Source organism: Megascapheus bottae, chromosome 6, assembly GCF_031878675.1.
Source record: "Megascapheus bottae isolate mThoBot1 chromosome 6, mThoBot2.hap1, whole genome shotgun sequence".
Taxonomy (NCBI): Eukaryota; Metazoa; Chordata; class Mammalia; order Rodentia; family Geomyidae; genus Megascapheus; species Megascapheus bottae.
In genome coordinates this window covers 75,229,720-75,245,886 of record NC_143514.1, presented here as the reverse complement: position 1 = coordinate 75,245,886, position 16,167 = coordinate 75,229,720, and the positions used below count along the sequence as shown (strand labels likewise).

Sequence of the window (16,167 nt, the reverse complement as noted above, 5' to 3'; positions counted from 1 at the left end):
CGCCGGGGTGTCAGGACGCGGGATGGTGACTCCCCGCGCTGGGGAGGTCCCGGAGAAAAGGGTCTCCCCTCCCCAAGGCCCCTTCCCCACACCCCAAAATGCAGGCCCCTCCTCGGCGCTCAGCAGGGATGCGGAGGGAGAGCGGGCGGGACGGGGCGCGCCCGGCCCCGCGCGGGGGGCGAGGAGAGCGGGCGTGGCCGGGGGCGTGATCTCCCCGAGCCCCGCCCCGGGGCGGGGCCTCCGCCGGGGCGTGTCAGGAAGAGGAAGAGCGGGGCCGGCGGGCGGGCGGGCGCGCGGGAGGCCGGGCCGAGCCGAGCGAGCGCCGCGCGGCCACCATGGCCACGGACGAGTTGGCCAGCAAGCTGAACCGGCGGCTGCAGATGGAGGACGGGGCCGAGGGCGACGCGACCGAGGCGGCTGACGCGGCCGACGCGGCCGAGGCGGCTGAGGCGGCCGACGCGGCCGACGGGGCCGAGGCGCGGGGCGGCGCGGACGGGGAGCTGAGCGCCAAGCTGCTGCGCCGCGCCGACCTCAACCAGGGCATCGGCGAGCCGCAGTCGCCCAGCCGCCGCGTCTTCAACCCCTACACCGAGTTCAAGGAGTTCTCCAGGAAGCAGATCAAGGACATGGAGAAGATGTTCAAGCAGTGAGTGCCCCCACCCCGGCCCGGGACCCCCGGCCCGGCCCCTCCCCACGGCCAGGCTGCCCACCCCCGGGACGCCACGACCCCCACGTGGGCCCGCGCGCCCCGCCGCCGCCGCCGCCGCCCACGGGTGTCCGCGCCGGGTCCCTGCTCAGACCCCCCTCGCCCTGTGAGCGCCGCTCTGCCACCTCCCCGCGCCCCACACCCCGAGGCAAGGCCACCCCGGCCTCCCGTTCCCCACCCCCACCCAGCACTCGCCGGCCAGTCACCCCCAGAGCCTGCACCCATGCCTTTCCATTGGGTCCTCCTACTTCCTCTGCTGATCTTAGACCCCTCACAACCTGGGTTCCCATCAGGAGACCCCCCCCCCAATATACACAGTTTATTTTATTTAGCACTTACTAGCAAACTGTGGGCGAAACAAACAAACAAAAACCCAGTCTCCCCCCCCCCCCCACACACACCATCAGCCAGCTCCCTAATCTTTGGCCCTCAAGTGGTCTTTCTAGGAAGGAGCCCTGAAGGTGCTATCCCCCCACTCTCTAGACACAGAATCTCCCCATATTTCACCCTCTCTGGACTGTAGTCCTCTCCCTAACTGCCCCCCTCCTTTTCTTGCCCTCCTGGCCCACTGCACTGAACAGCAATGCAGTCCCTGGCTCCTGCTTTCTAGCAGTCTGTGTTCCAGGCTATGAGCCTTCCCCCCCTGTAAAGGATCACTTGTGGCCCCACATACTCCAGACAGATAAGGGGCCCCTGCTGCAGGTCTTTATGGTTCCCTGGGCAGTGTCCTCGCCTGTTTAGATGGGCTCCACCCTGCCACACACACACACACCCACAAAGCAAAACTTCTTATCTCTAGGAAGGAACAGGAGAAAAAAAGATTCCAGTTCGCCTTAGGTCTATCCTTGACATGAGCAGCCCCTTCTCCCCTCAGCCACATGGGCGCCCAGGTTGGTGGGGGTGACAGTCTCTTGGAGACCCTCTCCCCTTGTTGCCTGTTGTTAGTGGCTCTTAAAGAGGGGACAGCCCCTCAGTACAGGCTGGATGCATCCAGACCAAGGTAGAACCATGTAGAGCTTGTGTTTTGCATGGAGAAGCAGATGGAGGTCCAGTCCACCCTAAACAGGCAGCCCAAAGGTGGTGGGGAGTAGAGTGAAGAGTATCACTACCAGCCACACACAACTGACAGCCCAGACACCACGCAGGAAGCCCAGCAAGGGGTGTTTCACAAGTCCCCGCCTTGAGAAAGTTCTTCCCACATCTTGCTCTCCCTGCATAGGCAAATACTTCTGCATTTGGCCCTGACACAGGGGAAGAGGTTCCTAGTTTTATGTGGCTGGATGCCCCAGACTTTTCTCTTTGATTCCCCTCCTCCTAAACCTGGGTGTGGGGAAGTTCCAGGGCTAAAGAGCCCACATCTGACTCAGGGTCCTGGAGGGTGTTCTTGTAGTTTCCAACCAGGCTAGAGAGCAATATATCCCCACATTCCAGAACCAACACTAAATGCCCTTGAGGTCTGGGATGGCTTCTGGCTGTGACTTCCTGTCGAGTTGCCCAGGGGGAGGCCAGTGGCCATTCAAACAAGACTGAGATTCCTTAGTCCTTAGACCCTGGCCAGAGGAACTCACCCACCCTCTAACCAGCACCTACTTCAGTACTTTATGCAGGTAGAGTCAGGGCACAGATGTAAACAACTTACCAAGCATGAATGCAGATTCAGACAACCAAATTCAAACTCAGGCCTTAGTCTCCAAAACCCATGCTCTTCCCTTCTCCTGGGCTTCCATGGTATCCCTAACCCCCCCCCCCCGAAAAGATGGAGCTGTTTGGGGGGGCGGTCCACATACCCCAAATGAGCATGTTTGGGAAGCTGCAGTTTGGTGTGTGAGGGTAGTCATGGGAAGAAGCCGTCTTAAGCTGTGTTTACAAAGCATACTTGCTTTCTGTACAGGCTGTTTTAAGGTTCGGTTTGATGAAGGGTACTTTGCTGGAGACAGGGTTTGCTGAACCCCACATGCCACCTCTTGGCACCAATGCTGCTTCCTTGGGTGTTAGGAGAGCTGAGGGAACAGGAAGGAGCCAGGAAACAGGACTTGTATGGAAGGAAGTGCCACCCGCTAGGGGCCCTGGCCAGGATGGAAAGCAGGCTGATTTTGTATTCAAGGAAACAAGGCTTCACTGTGCCTATCAGGCCCTGCCCAGCTGAGTCCCGACTGTGGATGGCCAACAACCAGCTCTCTTGGAGCACAAAGCCCTGTTTCACTGCCACTGTGCCAGTGGGCTGTAGCCTCCTGGACCCCAGCAGGGCCTGGGGATTGCAGCCAGGGCCTTGCTCAAAGCCAGGGGTAGAGGAGAGCTTGCCTCCTCCCTGGGGATCCACAGCAGAGTCCAGAGCAGGAGACACGGGCAGGCAGACAGGCAGAAGGCCTGGAGTTGGCTCCTCCTGGGATACTGAGCGTAGGAAGCTGGGCTTTCCTCCTTACCTTGCTTGCCATCTCCCAGCCTCTGTCTCCACAGAGACAGCTATGTGTGGTGAGATGCAAAAACCCCACCCCCTTATGCTGTGGATCTCTTATTTCTGAGGAATCTTAAGCCCCAGTGGGTATCAGAATTGCCTTCCAGAGGCTCTGGTCCATCCATGAAGTGTGGATTTGCCGGGGGAAAATCTCTGCATTTCCTCCATGGAAAGACACTTGTCTGTCTGCCCATTTTACAGAGAAGGAAACTGAGGACTCGCTCAGGACCTCAGGGAGGTTTCAGCAGCCAAACCAGAGCCTCAGTAGTAGAGTAGGGATGCCTGGTGATATGGTATTCTGGTCCAACACAAAGAAGCATTGCCTCTCTCCAACACCTCCGCCCCAGTGTGGCCTCAGGGCATCTGTTACCTCTAATCCCCCTGTCTTCTCCTTCCAGCTTTTCCAGGGCTAGGAATCATAGAGCAGCCCCAGATTTCCCAGGGACGCCTGGATTCCAAGGGATTCCCTGGACTTTCCCAGCCCAGGTGGGACACAAGGCAGGCTCTGAAAGCCAAGACTTGCTGGAAAGACAGAAGCCATGTCACCATGAGCCTGCTGTGGAATCCGAGGAAGGTGCCCTAGTTCTTGTCCTGCTGGGCCTTAGGGCCCTTGCTCCATCCTCCTCCCCACCTCAACTCCTGACCCCTTGCGTCAAGCAGTCAGGCGTTTCTTGTCTTTTGGCCAGTGCTTTTCTTCTCAAGCTCCTGAGGCTGCCCTTCCCTTCCCTGCCCTCTCCTCTCTCCCCTTCCCTGCCCCCTCCTCTCCTCTCCTCTCCTCTCCTCTCCACTCCTCTCCTCTCCTCCTCAGTGGTTAAGACTTTGAAATGGGCAGTACTGGGTTCAAATCCCAGGCATGTGCCTGGGAAAGTCACTTTGACTTCCCTGAAGACTCGCACCCTGCCACTTACCCCCATAGCTTCCCCTGAGGCTTCCTGATAGTTAGTGGAGATTAACATTTCTCAGACTCTCCTGCCCAGGAACCGCCATCTTCAGATCTCAGCCTCCTGAGAAGCTAGGATCACAGGGGTGAGTTACCAGCACTGGGTTACTTCAGCCTTCCTGAGCCACCTTCCTCATCCTGGAGCAAGGTGATCAGTACTTACTAAGTTACTGTGGCCATCATTTCACATTTCCAAATGTAGTGTCCTAGCGAAGGTCCTTGGGGCTGACCTGAGGTAGCACACACCAGCCTGTACTTACCCAGGAAGGACTTCCAGGCTGGCCACAATCCTTTGCTTTGGGGCTGGACTGATGGACCCAGCCTGGCTCTAGCAGCCGCTCTGATTGACAGCTACATATGGCGTTGATAAATAACAAAAACAGAGGAACATTCATTATCACTTAATTACACTGAAGGCAGGTGGCAGAAAAAAAAAAAAAAAGGACAAGCAAACAACAGCTTGGAGTGACACAAAACTGGAACTTCATCACCTTTCTGTACCCACCTTGCTGGGTCTTTTTGGACCAGGATTCTGTCCAGATACTTCGGAGCCTCAGTTTCCTTGAAGTTATGTATTAGTTGTGTGAAGTACTGAGGATTGAAGCCCATCAGTGCTGGCCTGCGGGTGAAGGTCTTGAAAAACATGTCTGTTCATGTGATCATGTCTACAATGCAGATCTGAGCAAGTTCAGAGATTTGTAAACAGCACTCCTGGGCCAGACACCAGACACTGCTCATGCCTGTAATCCTAACTACTCACAAGGCGCAGTTCTGGTTCAAAACCAGCCCAGACATAAAAATCCTGAGACACTTATCTCCCATTAAGTAGCAAAACACAGGAAGAGGAGCTGTAGCTCAAGTGGTGGAGTGTCAGTCTTGAGTGATAAGGCTAAGGGACAGCTTGAGACCCTGAGTTCAAGCCCCAGTACTCCCCCCACCCTCACACACACACATTCCTGCCGCTGAGAGGCTAAATCTCAGAACTGTGGTGTGGTCAGGTCTCTAACGAGCCCACCTGTCCCCCACAGCCACCCCCACCTCCACTCTGTTCTTCTTAAATAGAACCCTGAGGTCCAGCTACTCCCAGAGGAACATGGCCACATTACTCAGGTTCAAGCTTAATGGGCACAGCAGTACAGATAGTGAAACTGAGGCTGGAAAAGACTGGGTCACTTGTCCAGTTATAGCGGGTGCTGGGGCATGGTTAGAGCCAGAAGGCCCAGGGGACTCTTGCTTCGGTGTGGGGTGTGAAAGGCTGCTCAGAGCCCCACAGGAAAGCAATCTGTAGAGGCCGGGGTTAGGCCTGCAGCTGTCTGGGGCCTGGCCCTGGACCCTGGGCCTTCCTATCTATTCCTCCCACTTCCCCTCTGCCTCTGAGTCACCTCTCTTCCCAGGACTTTCGGTTCCTCTTGGTTATCCTGGTCCTACATACCTTCTCTCCTTCTCTTCTTCCTTATTCCTGGGGCCAAGACATGGGCCTGCCTTCAGCTGGAAGAATCCAGGCCTCTGGACCTTGGTGCCAGTCAGGGTCCGTCCTGGAAAGGGTAGTGAGGTAGAGACATTTTGTAGCCTGTGTGGGCTGGTCCCCCCTCCCTGCCCAGCAGCCTTCTCTTTCACAGCGTGGGAAGGGCAGAAAGCAGGACTTGAACCCAGGTCCTAGCCAGGGTGTGTCAGACTCCAGGTCCATGGTCTCTCCAATGAATGGACTAAGCGCTAGAGAAGCCAGTCAGTGGCTCAGGCCCCACCCTGGAGCTGGCACATCAGAATCTGCATTTCAACAGGCTGCCCAGGTGTGCATGCCCACATCTCCCCTTGTTACTTGCCACAGCATGACTTTGGGCAGGTGACCTCAGCTGACGCAGCTCAGGAGTCACTAGATGAATGGAGTCTGGACTGCATAATTAATAAACACTGGGTTTTTATTAGGCACTCAAGAAACACTTTATAATCAGTCTCCTAACTGGAGTGATTATTCTGAGCAGGCTGGGAGGGAGTCACAGAGGCAGCCATGGGGAGCCAGCAGGAGGCCGGCTCCAGACGCCACAGTAGGGTGAGCCTCCAGGGAAATTGCTGCCAGCCAGAGGCTTCTGGGGAGTTGTAGGGGAGACAAGAGCATTCCCCACTGCTTTTCCCTCCCCACCCCCAGACACATGGCAACAGATCGAGGTCAAGTTGAGATCAAGGTCCAGCTAGGGCCTTCCCCATGCGTGGGGCATGGTGGGGAGGGGACAGAAGTGCCAAGCAGAGGAGTCATCACTGGGCTCTGCATCCTTCCTGGCAGGGCAGCTAGCCAGGTACTGTCATCCAGAACTTTGCTGCCACACGCGACCTGCCTTCCCATTTCTCAGGACAGCGTGGGAGAGGACCAGTGGGAGATGTGCTGTCATTATCACTGGGTTAAGAGACTTTTGTTTGTTTGTTTGTTTGTTTGTGCCAATACCAAGGCTTTAACTTAGGCCCTTGTACTCTATTCCACTTTTTACTCATAGCTGGCTCTCTGCCACTTGAGCCAAGCTTCCAGTCCATCTTTTTTGGAGGGCGGTGGGAGGATGCTCGTTAATTGGAGATAAATGTCTCAGATTTACCTGCCTGGACTGGTTTCAAACCTTAATCCTCAGATCTCAGCCTCTTAAGTAGGTACTGAGCCATCAGTGCCCAGCAAACAAAGGTACTGTGTGTGTGTGTGTGTGTGTGTGTGTGTGGTGCGCACACGCCATGGTTTGAACTTGGGGCCTCAAGCTCTCTTATGGCTTTCTTGCTTATGGCTGGTACTTTACCACTTGAGCCACTCCACCAGTCCAGCACTTGTTCTGATAATCCTAAAGGTAGATATTAATGATAACAACTCAGTACTGAGTCGAAAGCCAGGTGGGCCTGGTGTCTCCTGAGCCCATAAACAGTGTCCTTCCCCACGTCTGTCTTCCTGGGGCCCCATACCCCCAAGAGTCCTGGGTTAGGAGGAGCACTGAGATCATTCCGTCCTCTCACAGCACAGCACAGCGAGGGTGGGAAACCACCTGAGGGAAGCACAGACCTCCTGTCTAGGAGGCGCACAGGACATCTCAAGTATTGCTTTTTTTATAGCCAGTTCTGGGGCTTAAGCTCAGGGCCTGGGTACACTCTCAGCCTCTGTGCTCAAGGCTAGCACTCTTCCCTTGAGCCACAGCACCACTTTTGGTCTTTCTGAATAGTTTATTGGAGATAAGAGTCGCATGAGCTTTCCTGTCCAGGCTGGCTTTGAACCTCAACCCTCAGATCTCAGCCTCCTGAGTAGCGAGGATTACACCCAGTTTGTAGGAGTTTGCTTTTGATGAGGCCTGGGAGGGGGCCCCAGCTGCACTCTTGTCACCCTTGACCTTGGACAATGCTCTTCCTCTCCAAGCCTCAGCCTCCTGGTCTGCCTGTCTGCTTCATGGAGTTCTTCAGACACTTGGCATAGTGCCTGGGACACAGTAACTGCTCAGCAAAGAGTAACTTGTCTGGTAATCGTGTGAAAGGGGGCGAGCTGAGATGCTCAACCAGGTGCCAGTACTGCACGCCACTGGAACCAGCCGCTGCCTGCCCCCATGACTTCCACTTGTCAAATCTGGGGGAACAGGCAGCTGGGTCAGCCTAGAGGATGGGGTCTGCCTGGGTGGCAGCCGGTGTGCCACTTGTGATGGGGGATGAAGGGTGTTTGTCGCCTATATAGGGGCAGCAGCTGCTTAGCTGTCCCTGGTGAGAACCATTCAGGGAGAGCACACAGGAATGTGGGCTCCCTGCCAGGCCCGGTGCCGAGAGAACTGCTGAGCTCCCAGGATTCATGCCAGGCTCCTGGGTGCCATTGGCCTTTCCAGGTAGTGCTCTCAGCCCAGCCCCAGGGGCTGTGTAAGATTGAGAACGGGGCACCCTCTGGGATTAGGGAGAATCACAAAACCCACCTGCTGTGCGGCCCTGGGCAGCTCACTGCCCTCTCTGGGCCCCAGTCTCTCCCTCTGTAATAGGAAACACATAGTCAGGCTGGGAGGGGGGTCATGTGATCTGACCTCTGAGCAGCTCACCGCCTCTGTTCCAGGAACACATTTGTCTCCAGCCACCCAAGATCTTCCTTCTCTCCTGGCAGCCCCTTGTTGCCTCCCCTGTCACTTCCCTCTGCCAGCCAGAGGGGGACACACTCTGTCATTCCATCCTCCACATTGCTGGGTGCTTGAATGAGGCCCTATTGGGGAGGAGGACGGGGGGCCCCCAGGTCACTTTGTCCACCCTGTCCACCAGACAGACTGGAGCCCTGGGAGGAGGCCAGCTGGTCTTTACCATCCCTAATATCACAAAGAGTTCACCCAGTACCTGCCATTGTTGTGCTGAAATCAGCCGGTTGGGCACCTACTACACGCTAGCTATTTTGTATTCAGAATCACATTTTCTTTCTTTTTTTGTCAGTCATGGGACTTGAACTCTGGGCCTGGGTGCAGTCCCTGAGCTCTTCAGCTCAAGGCTATCGCCCTACCCCTGGAGCCACAGCACCATTTCCAGTTTTCTGGCGGTTCATTGGAGATTAGAATCTCACAGACTTTGTGCCCGGGCTGGCTTTGAACCCGACCCGCAGACCTCAGCCTCCTGAGTAGCTAGGATGACAGGTGTGAGCCACCACGCCCGGCTCACATTTTCTTTAATAGTCCTAAAGACAGGCAGCGCTGGCAACAATGACTGGTAATTGTGTGCACGGGCGTACCATGTGCTGGTACTGATGCCTGAACTCGAGTTTCTCTGTCAGTCATGGGACTTGAACTCTGGGCTTGGGCCCTGTCCCTGAGCTCTTCAGCTTAAGGCTACTGCCCTGCTCCTTGAGCCCAATGCTGCTTCCGGGTTTTCTGGTCATTAATTGGAGAAGAGTCTGACGGACTTTTTTAGTGCCCGGGCTGACTTTGAACTGTGATCCTCAGATCTCAGCCTCCTGAGCAGCTGGGATTACAGTTGTGAGCCACCACACCCAACCAACTCAGAGTCTCTAGCTCTTGCTTAGCTCTTTTGCTCAAGGCTAGTGCTCTACCACTTGAGCAACACCTCCCTTTCCGCTTTTCTTTCTCTCCCCCCTCCCCCTGTTAATTGGAGATCTGAGCCTCTCCCATTTATCTGCCTGGACTGGCTTGGAATCAGGATCCTCAGATCTCAGCCCCCTGAGTGAGTAGCTGGGATGACAGGTGTGAGCCTTGGTGCCCTGAGGTGACTGGCCCATTGTGACTATGAGTAGCATGGTGCTGGGGGCTTAGTGGAGGGAGACAAGGCTCTGCTCTAAGACCCACTTTTAACCCTTGTCCTAACAAAGTCAAAGGACCATTTGAGATGGTAAATCGAGGGGGGGAGGTGTCAGTGACTCAGAACAGCCACCTCCCCTCCCCCCACCTGGCTTCTCCCCAGCCTGCATGGCCTCACCTTGGCCTCTCGTGGCTTGGCACTGTGGCCAGCCCCTGCATTAGCCCTCTGGGGCGGGAGCCTGCCTGAATGCGGCCTTGGTAATTGATTCGTCTTTGATTGAAAAAGACAGTCGTTTAAGCCGCAGCCCAGCCAGTGCCTAGGAGCTGGCAGCGCCTGAGAATCAGGAGCCCAGATTTCCGTCCAAGTTCGGACACTACGCTTTCATGGCTTTGGGAGAAATTCACACGCTTGTGTGGGGGGCTCGCAGGGCTGGGGGCAGTGCTGGCCCTCCGTGTTCTTGGCCAGTGCTCTTTGCTGTACAGTCTCCACTTCCTCCAACCTGACTAAATCTCACTAAAGTGGTGGTGGCTGCTGTGTGGAAACTCTGATGCCTCTCTGCTGGGTGCTGGGAATGTGTGAGCCCAGTCCTGTGGCGGCTCCACCCATAGTGGCACCTGCCGCCTCAGGGCTGGGTGGTCTTGGTGGTGGGGACAGCTGTGGGCTGTAGCAGCTGTCCTGACCTGATACCAACACCGGAAGAGAGACAGAGACAGCCCAGGAGGACACACACCTCCACACAAACCACTGTGCTGCAGGGCACTGGTGACTCGAGCCTGTAATCCTGTCTTCCCCAGAGGCTGGGATCTGAGGATCCCGATTGGAAATCAGCCCTTAGACAACTCCTAGAGCCTCTTACCTCCAGTTAACCACCAAACAGCTGGAGTGGAGCTGTGGCTTAAGTGCTAAAGCTCCATTGAAAAAAGCTTACCCGACAGCGCCCAAGCCCTGAATTCAAACTCCAGAGCCAACACACACACACACAGCCACTGCTTTGATGGGGATCCCAAAACCCTAACACCGTCATTCACTGACCTTCATGGAAGCCCAAGGTCAGAAAGTGAAAGGCTGGATTTCTGAGGGGCAAAATGGGCCCTCAGCAGGCTCCACCCCTCTCCTCCCCCGCCCCTGCAGGCCCCGCCTCCTGTGCCTGGCCACACCCCTGCCCCAGGCCGGCTCTTCTATCTGCAGCACACAGCCCTGTTGCCCCAAGAGGGAGAAAGTCTCTGAGCCCCTGCGTTCCCCACAGGCCCTGAGCCCCATCCTTCCTCTGTTCATCACCCCAACCACTGACTCACTTGTGTGTGAACTATTTATAACCCCTTGCACCCAGTCTGCTCCACACTATCTGTGATAGGAAGGCGCCCCAGGCCAACCCAGAGCACCAGGACCGCTTATCACGGAAACCAGGGTAGAAGCCCAGCAACTTCCTGTCTGCTGTGTGACCTTTGGCCAGTAACGCAACCTCTCTGTGGCTCTGATGTAAGACAAGATCCTGGTCTCTAGACAGGCTTGAGGAATGACTGCTGCTAGCTATCCACAGTGGTGCAGAGCTCATATAAACCGGGAAGGGCAAAGGAACCCCAAGAGTCCACAGGTGAAGTAGGAATGGAGTGTGTTCATAGAGGACCATCCCCGATCCCCCCATCCCCTCACACTCTGGAACTCGGCCCTTCCCTGCCAGCTGGAGGCGGCTGCCACACAGGGCTTTGTTAGGCACTGAAAAGCTCCCCGCCCCGCCTCCAGCTGTCCTGGGAAGAGGGCTGGCAGGTGTTTGCTTAGCCTCGTAATGCTGAGTCCACTCCAACCTCACCCATCACCCAGGCTGGGGACGGCTTGGAACCGCCTTTGGGCTCTGTTACCCCTCCAGGAGGAGAATAAGGGACCTTGTGGTGGAGAAGAGCAGCTGGGTACAGAGTAGGCTCCTTATCCGTGTCCTTGGAGGAAGAACCAGGCTGCTCAGTCCTCCCCCTCACCAAAAGAAAGGTCATGTGGGGGGCTTGGGGTCTCCATTCTGTGTTAGATGTTTCTCAGCATGGCCGAAGGCTCAAAGGCCAGGGAAGGTGCAGGTCCATCCGCAGAGGCTGGGGCAGGCCGGCCTCACTCCTCCAGATCGGAGGTGTGCCGGGGTGTCCTTAAGAATCTGTGATTGCAGGTATGACGCCGGGCGGGATGGCTTCATTGACCTCATGGAACTGAAGCTGATGATGGAGAAACTTGGGGCCCCGCAGACCCACCTGGGCCTGAAGAACATGATCAAAGAGGTGGACGAGGACTTTGACAGCAAGCTCAGCTTCCGGGAGGTGAGCCCTGCCCCAGGCCTTGAGGGCCTCCTCCTGTGCCAAGTAATGAGCATACATTGAGTGACATCTGTACACCTGACCTGCACAACCCCTGCAGATACAGAGGAAGACCCTGTGCTTCAGGGGGACCACAGAGAGGGTGCCAGCACAACACTGGGGTTTGGGTCAGCCTGTTCTTCATAGAGCCTGGCTGGCAGTGGTGGCGCTGGACCCGTGGCACAGGGGGTGGGTTCTTAAACACCCCCTGAGCTTGGGAGAACCAGCAGAATGCCGAGAGACAGGTGGGGAGGGAGGCATAAGCCAGGAGGATGAACCAGAGTCCAAACGTAGGTTCAGATCCTTCCGGCACTGAGACTTCAGGCAAGTCTTCCACTGTCTCTGAGTCTTCCTCACTCCTCAGGATGGGTGTGCAGACCCCTCCCAGTGGGTGGCTCACGCCTGTAACCCTAGCAACTCGGGAGGGTGAGATTTAAGATCAAAGTTCAAAGCCAGCCTGGGCACTAAAGACAGTGAGACTTTTATCTGCAATTAACCACTGGAAAACTGGAAGTGGTGCTGTGGCTCAAGGGTAGAGCAGTAGCCTTGAGCTGAAGAGCCTGGAGACAGTGCCCAAGCCCAGAGTTCAAGCCCCATGACCCACCAAAAAAAAAAGGTTGAAGCTATTGCAGAACACTGGTGCTCAGAAGGCTGAGCTCTCTGGAAAGTGGTTCCAAGCCAGCCTAGGCAGGAAAGTCCCTATGACTCATCTCTAATGAAACAAGCCAAAAAAAAATATGTAAGTAGAGATGTGGCTCAGGTGGTAGAGCACCAGTCTTGAGCAAAAACACCAAGCCCCGAATTCAAGGCTCAGTACCGGCACAAAAACATTGTTTGGAGCCAGATGATGCCAGGTGTGCTAGAGAGGCAGGATGGCGTCCATGCAAGACCCTGACAGACAGACGATGAGGGGCTCAACTTCCCATCATGCAGAGGGGCAAGGCCAGGCCCAGAGGGGGAGGGGCACCCTGGGGCACCTGCCCAGCCTCTGGCTCCTGGCCCTGGGGTAAGCAGGCCTCCCTCTCTCCAGGGCAGGCCTGAGGCCAGGCCGGTGTGACCTGTGACTGACCCCCTGCCCGTCCCGTTGCAGTTCCTCCTGATCTTCCGCAAGGCGGCGGCCGGGGAGCTGCAGGAGGACAGCGGGCTGCACGTGCTGGCCCGCCTCTCCGAAATCGACGTCTCCACCGAGGGAGTCAAGGGAGCCAAGAACTTCTTTGAAGCCAAGGTGAGGAGCTTGCCTGGGCCCTGGCCTGGCTTAGCTGGAGGGTTAGCACCTTGCCTTTCTGAAGGGTGGAAGCCCTGGAGGAGAGAGCAGAGCAGCACAACCTGGCCCCTCCCCTTCCCCCATGTGCAGAGGGAGGTGCAAGTCTGGGCTTGTGGCTTCCTCAGGCCTCCCCCACCTCTCTCTGGAACTTTCTAGGCTTCACTGGTGGATGAGATGCAGAAAGCACCGTAGAACCTAGGCCCCACTCTGCACCAAATACGAATTGTTTTGCTATGCTTTGTGGGATTTGCTGCTCTTGGTGTCATTGGCAGTCCTGGAGTTCAAACTCAGGGCTTTGTTCTCTCATTCAGCTTGCCTGCTGGGCTGGCACTCTTCTATTTGAGCCATGCCTCCTGCTTGGCTTTTTGCTAGTTAATTGAAAATAGTGTCTCGCAGGCTTTCTGCTCTGGCTAGCCTCAGACCACAGTCCTCCAGTCTCAGCCTCCTGAATAGCTAGGAACAGGCATGAGCTACCAGTGCCCCGCTTCAAATTTTGTCTTTTAATCCCATCTGTGAACCTGTGAGGTCAGGATTATCAGGCACAGGTTCTCAGGGGAGAAACTGAGGCTCAGAAAGGTAAATGTGCATTCCACCACCAGCCTGACCTGGTGGGAGCCAGAGCTGTGTGTGTAGTCAGACAAAGCTAAAGACGGGGCCAGAGGGGACCCCAGGTAAACATCCATGGTGGGCAGAGTGGAGACCCCTGCAGGCCTGACCCTTGGTCCCCACGGGCCAGGTGCAGGCCATCAATGTGTCCAGCCGCTTCGAGGAGGAGATCAAGGCAGAGCAGGAGGAGCGGAAGAAGCAGGCGGAGGAGCTGAAGCAGAGGAAGGCAGCCTTCCGGGAGCTGCAGTCCACCTTCAAGTAGGGAGGCCATGCCCCACCCTGCCCCGCCGCCATGGGCAGGCCTGAGGCTGAGCTGGAGTTCTGGCCTCCTGTCTGACGGGACCGCTACTAAAATCCTCAATCGTGCGTGATCGGGAGCTTTTCGAGGGGCCTCGTGAGTGGCCGGGGCCCTCGCTGCCCCTCCGCAGCCACCTCAGCCACCAGCGCAGGCCCTGCTGCCACCCCTGCCACCCGCCCCAGTCCACCTCTTGGCTCTCCACTCCTCCTGTCCTGTGTGTTCAGACCCCTCCCTCCAGCCCCTCACCTGCCCTTAACCAGCCAGCCACCCTGCCCTGGAGATGGGGATTCGGGGTGCCACCAGAGAGCAGGACCTAAGGGACTGATGGGAGATGGGGTCCCCGGGACCCCCTCTCAGATGGAATGGGAGCACCTCTGCCAGGTGCGGGGGGGGGCTGCTGTGCCAATCTACCTCACGGGCCCACTCTGCTGGGCGGCCCTGGGGTCCTGGCTGGGCAGCGGCTGGGGAGGGCAGGGTGCGAGAGAAGAACCCAGCTCTCTGCCCGGCCTCCCCCACCCCGTGTGTCTGGGAAGTGCTTTGACATGGAGTCTGTTCACACCCGGCCCCCTTCTGTGCTGTGTCCTGCCCACTCTTCTAGGAAGCACGGGGACCTTGTGCCCTGTGTCACCTAATGGGGGTGGCCCGCTGTGCTCGCTCTCGTGTGTATGTTTTGCCCTTGCTGTGTTGTGAAGCTGTGACACCTCCCTCCCCACAAGTGAACGGTCATGGGCCAGAGTTATGCAACTTTCTGTGTGTGTGTGTGTGTGTGTGTGTGTGTGTGTGTGTGTGCTGTGTCCCTGCTTTGGGAATTGGATAACTCTTTATTTTACTACGCTGCCCCTCGAAAGCCCCCCCCCCCCACACGCCACTGCCGTGATCAGCAGAGGTTTTATTTTTTTGGCGTAGAAGCTGACAGAGTGGGAGGGGCTGAGCCCTGCGCCACAGCCTTTCGTTCGGCTCCATTGCATTGGCCTTAGTGGATGTGTTTATACAGATGAATATAAGATTTTCTTTGGGCTTTTTTGCATTTTCTTTCTTTCCTCCCTTCTCATCACCCCTTCCCCATCCCCCTAAGAAAAAGCTACTTCTTCATTTGGTGGTACGATTATTTTTTTTAACTAAAATAAGATAAAATTGTATATTCTTATGTGCGTGTGGTTCTTGACACTTCATGGGGACAGGAACGGGGCATCCATGCCTGAAGCCTGGCAGGAGGGGCACACTTCCTAAGGGGGAAATTGGCCTTTGATGCCCACATGGTACCACGAGATATTCATCTGAGCACTTACTCACTTGGTCCTCCAATCAGTCCTCGAAGGGGGTGTGCTATTTTTTATTTTTGTGTTGCAAATAAGAACTGACTGGGAGGGGGCCGGGAGTTTGGCCTAGTGGTAGAGTGCTTGCCTCTCATGCACGAAGACCCAGGTTCGATTCCTCGGTACCACATACTTAGAAAAAGCCGGAAGTGGTGCTGAGGCTCAAGTGGTAGAGCTCTAGCCTTGAGAAAGTCCAAGGACAGTGCTCAGGCCCTGAGCTCAAGCCCAGGACAAGCAAAAAAAAAAAGAACTGACTGGGAGGTCTGAGCTAGATGTGGTGGCTCCTGCCTGTAATCTTAATTTCTGGGGAGGCTAAGATTGGGAGGATCCAAGTTCAAGGCCAGCCCTGGCAAAAGATCTAACTCGGCCAATAAGCTCAGACTCAGTAAGGGGCACAATTGTCTTCCCAGCCATGCCAGATGCCTGACAAGGATCGCAGTCCCCAAAAAGTGAGACCCTCTTCATTAAGTCAACTAGCGCCAGGTCACCAGGCGCGGTGGCACACACCTGTAATCCTAGCTAATCAGGAAGCTGAGATCTGAGGATCGTGGTTCAAAGCCAGCCCAGCCACTGAAGTCCTTGAGACTCTTATCTCCAATTACCCACTAGAAAACTGGAGGAGGCGCTGTGGCTCAGGGGTAGGGTAACCTTGAGCTGGAGAGCTCAGGGACAGGGCCCAGACCAGAGTTCAAGCCCCACAACTGACAAAGAAGGGCCAGGTCATGGCTTAAATGGCAGGGCATCCGTTCTAGCAGACATAGGGTCCAGACCTCTATCCCCAGCACCACAAAAATAATGAATTAATTAAATTAATTAAAAATCAGAAAACCTAGGAGGCCTAAAAGTCTGAAGTCTCACAGGACAGCAGGGTAACTGAATGCAGCTGCCCTCCCTGTGGCACAGGGCTGTAGTGTACCACGGTAGTCCTCGCCGGAGGATCTCATATTCAAAGCTAGACTGGGCTGCAAAGAGAGCTAAAACCTGGTGGCCAAGACTGGCTTGAAGGGCCAG

The 16,167-nt window shown here is 56.1% G+C and overlaps 1 protein-coding gene across 1 annotated transcript; it reads left to right on the top strand.

The window, feature by feature from the left end:
• Positions 1-262: 262 nt before the first annotated feature.
• Efhd2 (EF-hand domain family member D2) lies at positions 263-14,979 on the top strand. Its single transcript, XM_090335765.1, has 4 exons — positions 263-646; positions 11,489-11,636; positions 12,763-12,897; positions 13,673-14,979. The coding sequence occupies exons 1-4, from the start codon at positions 336-338 to the stop codon at positions 13,802-13,804; spliced, it is 726 nt and encodes a 241-aa protein (XP_090191891.1). The 5' UTR covers positions 263-335; the 3' UTR covers positions 13,805-14,979.
• Positions 14,980-16,167: the final 1,188 nt, after the last annotated feature.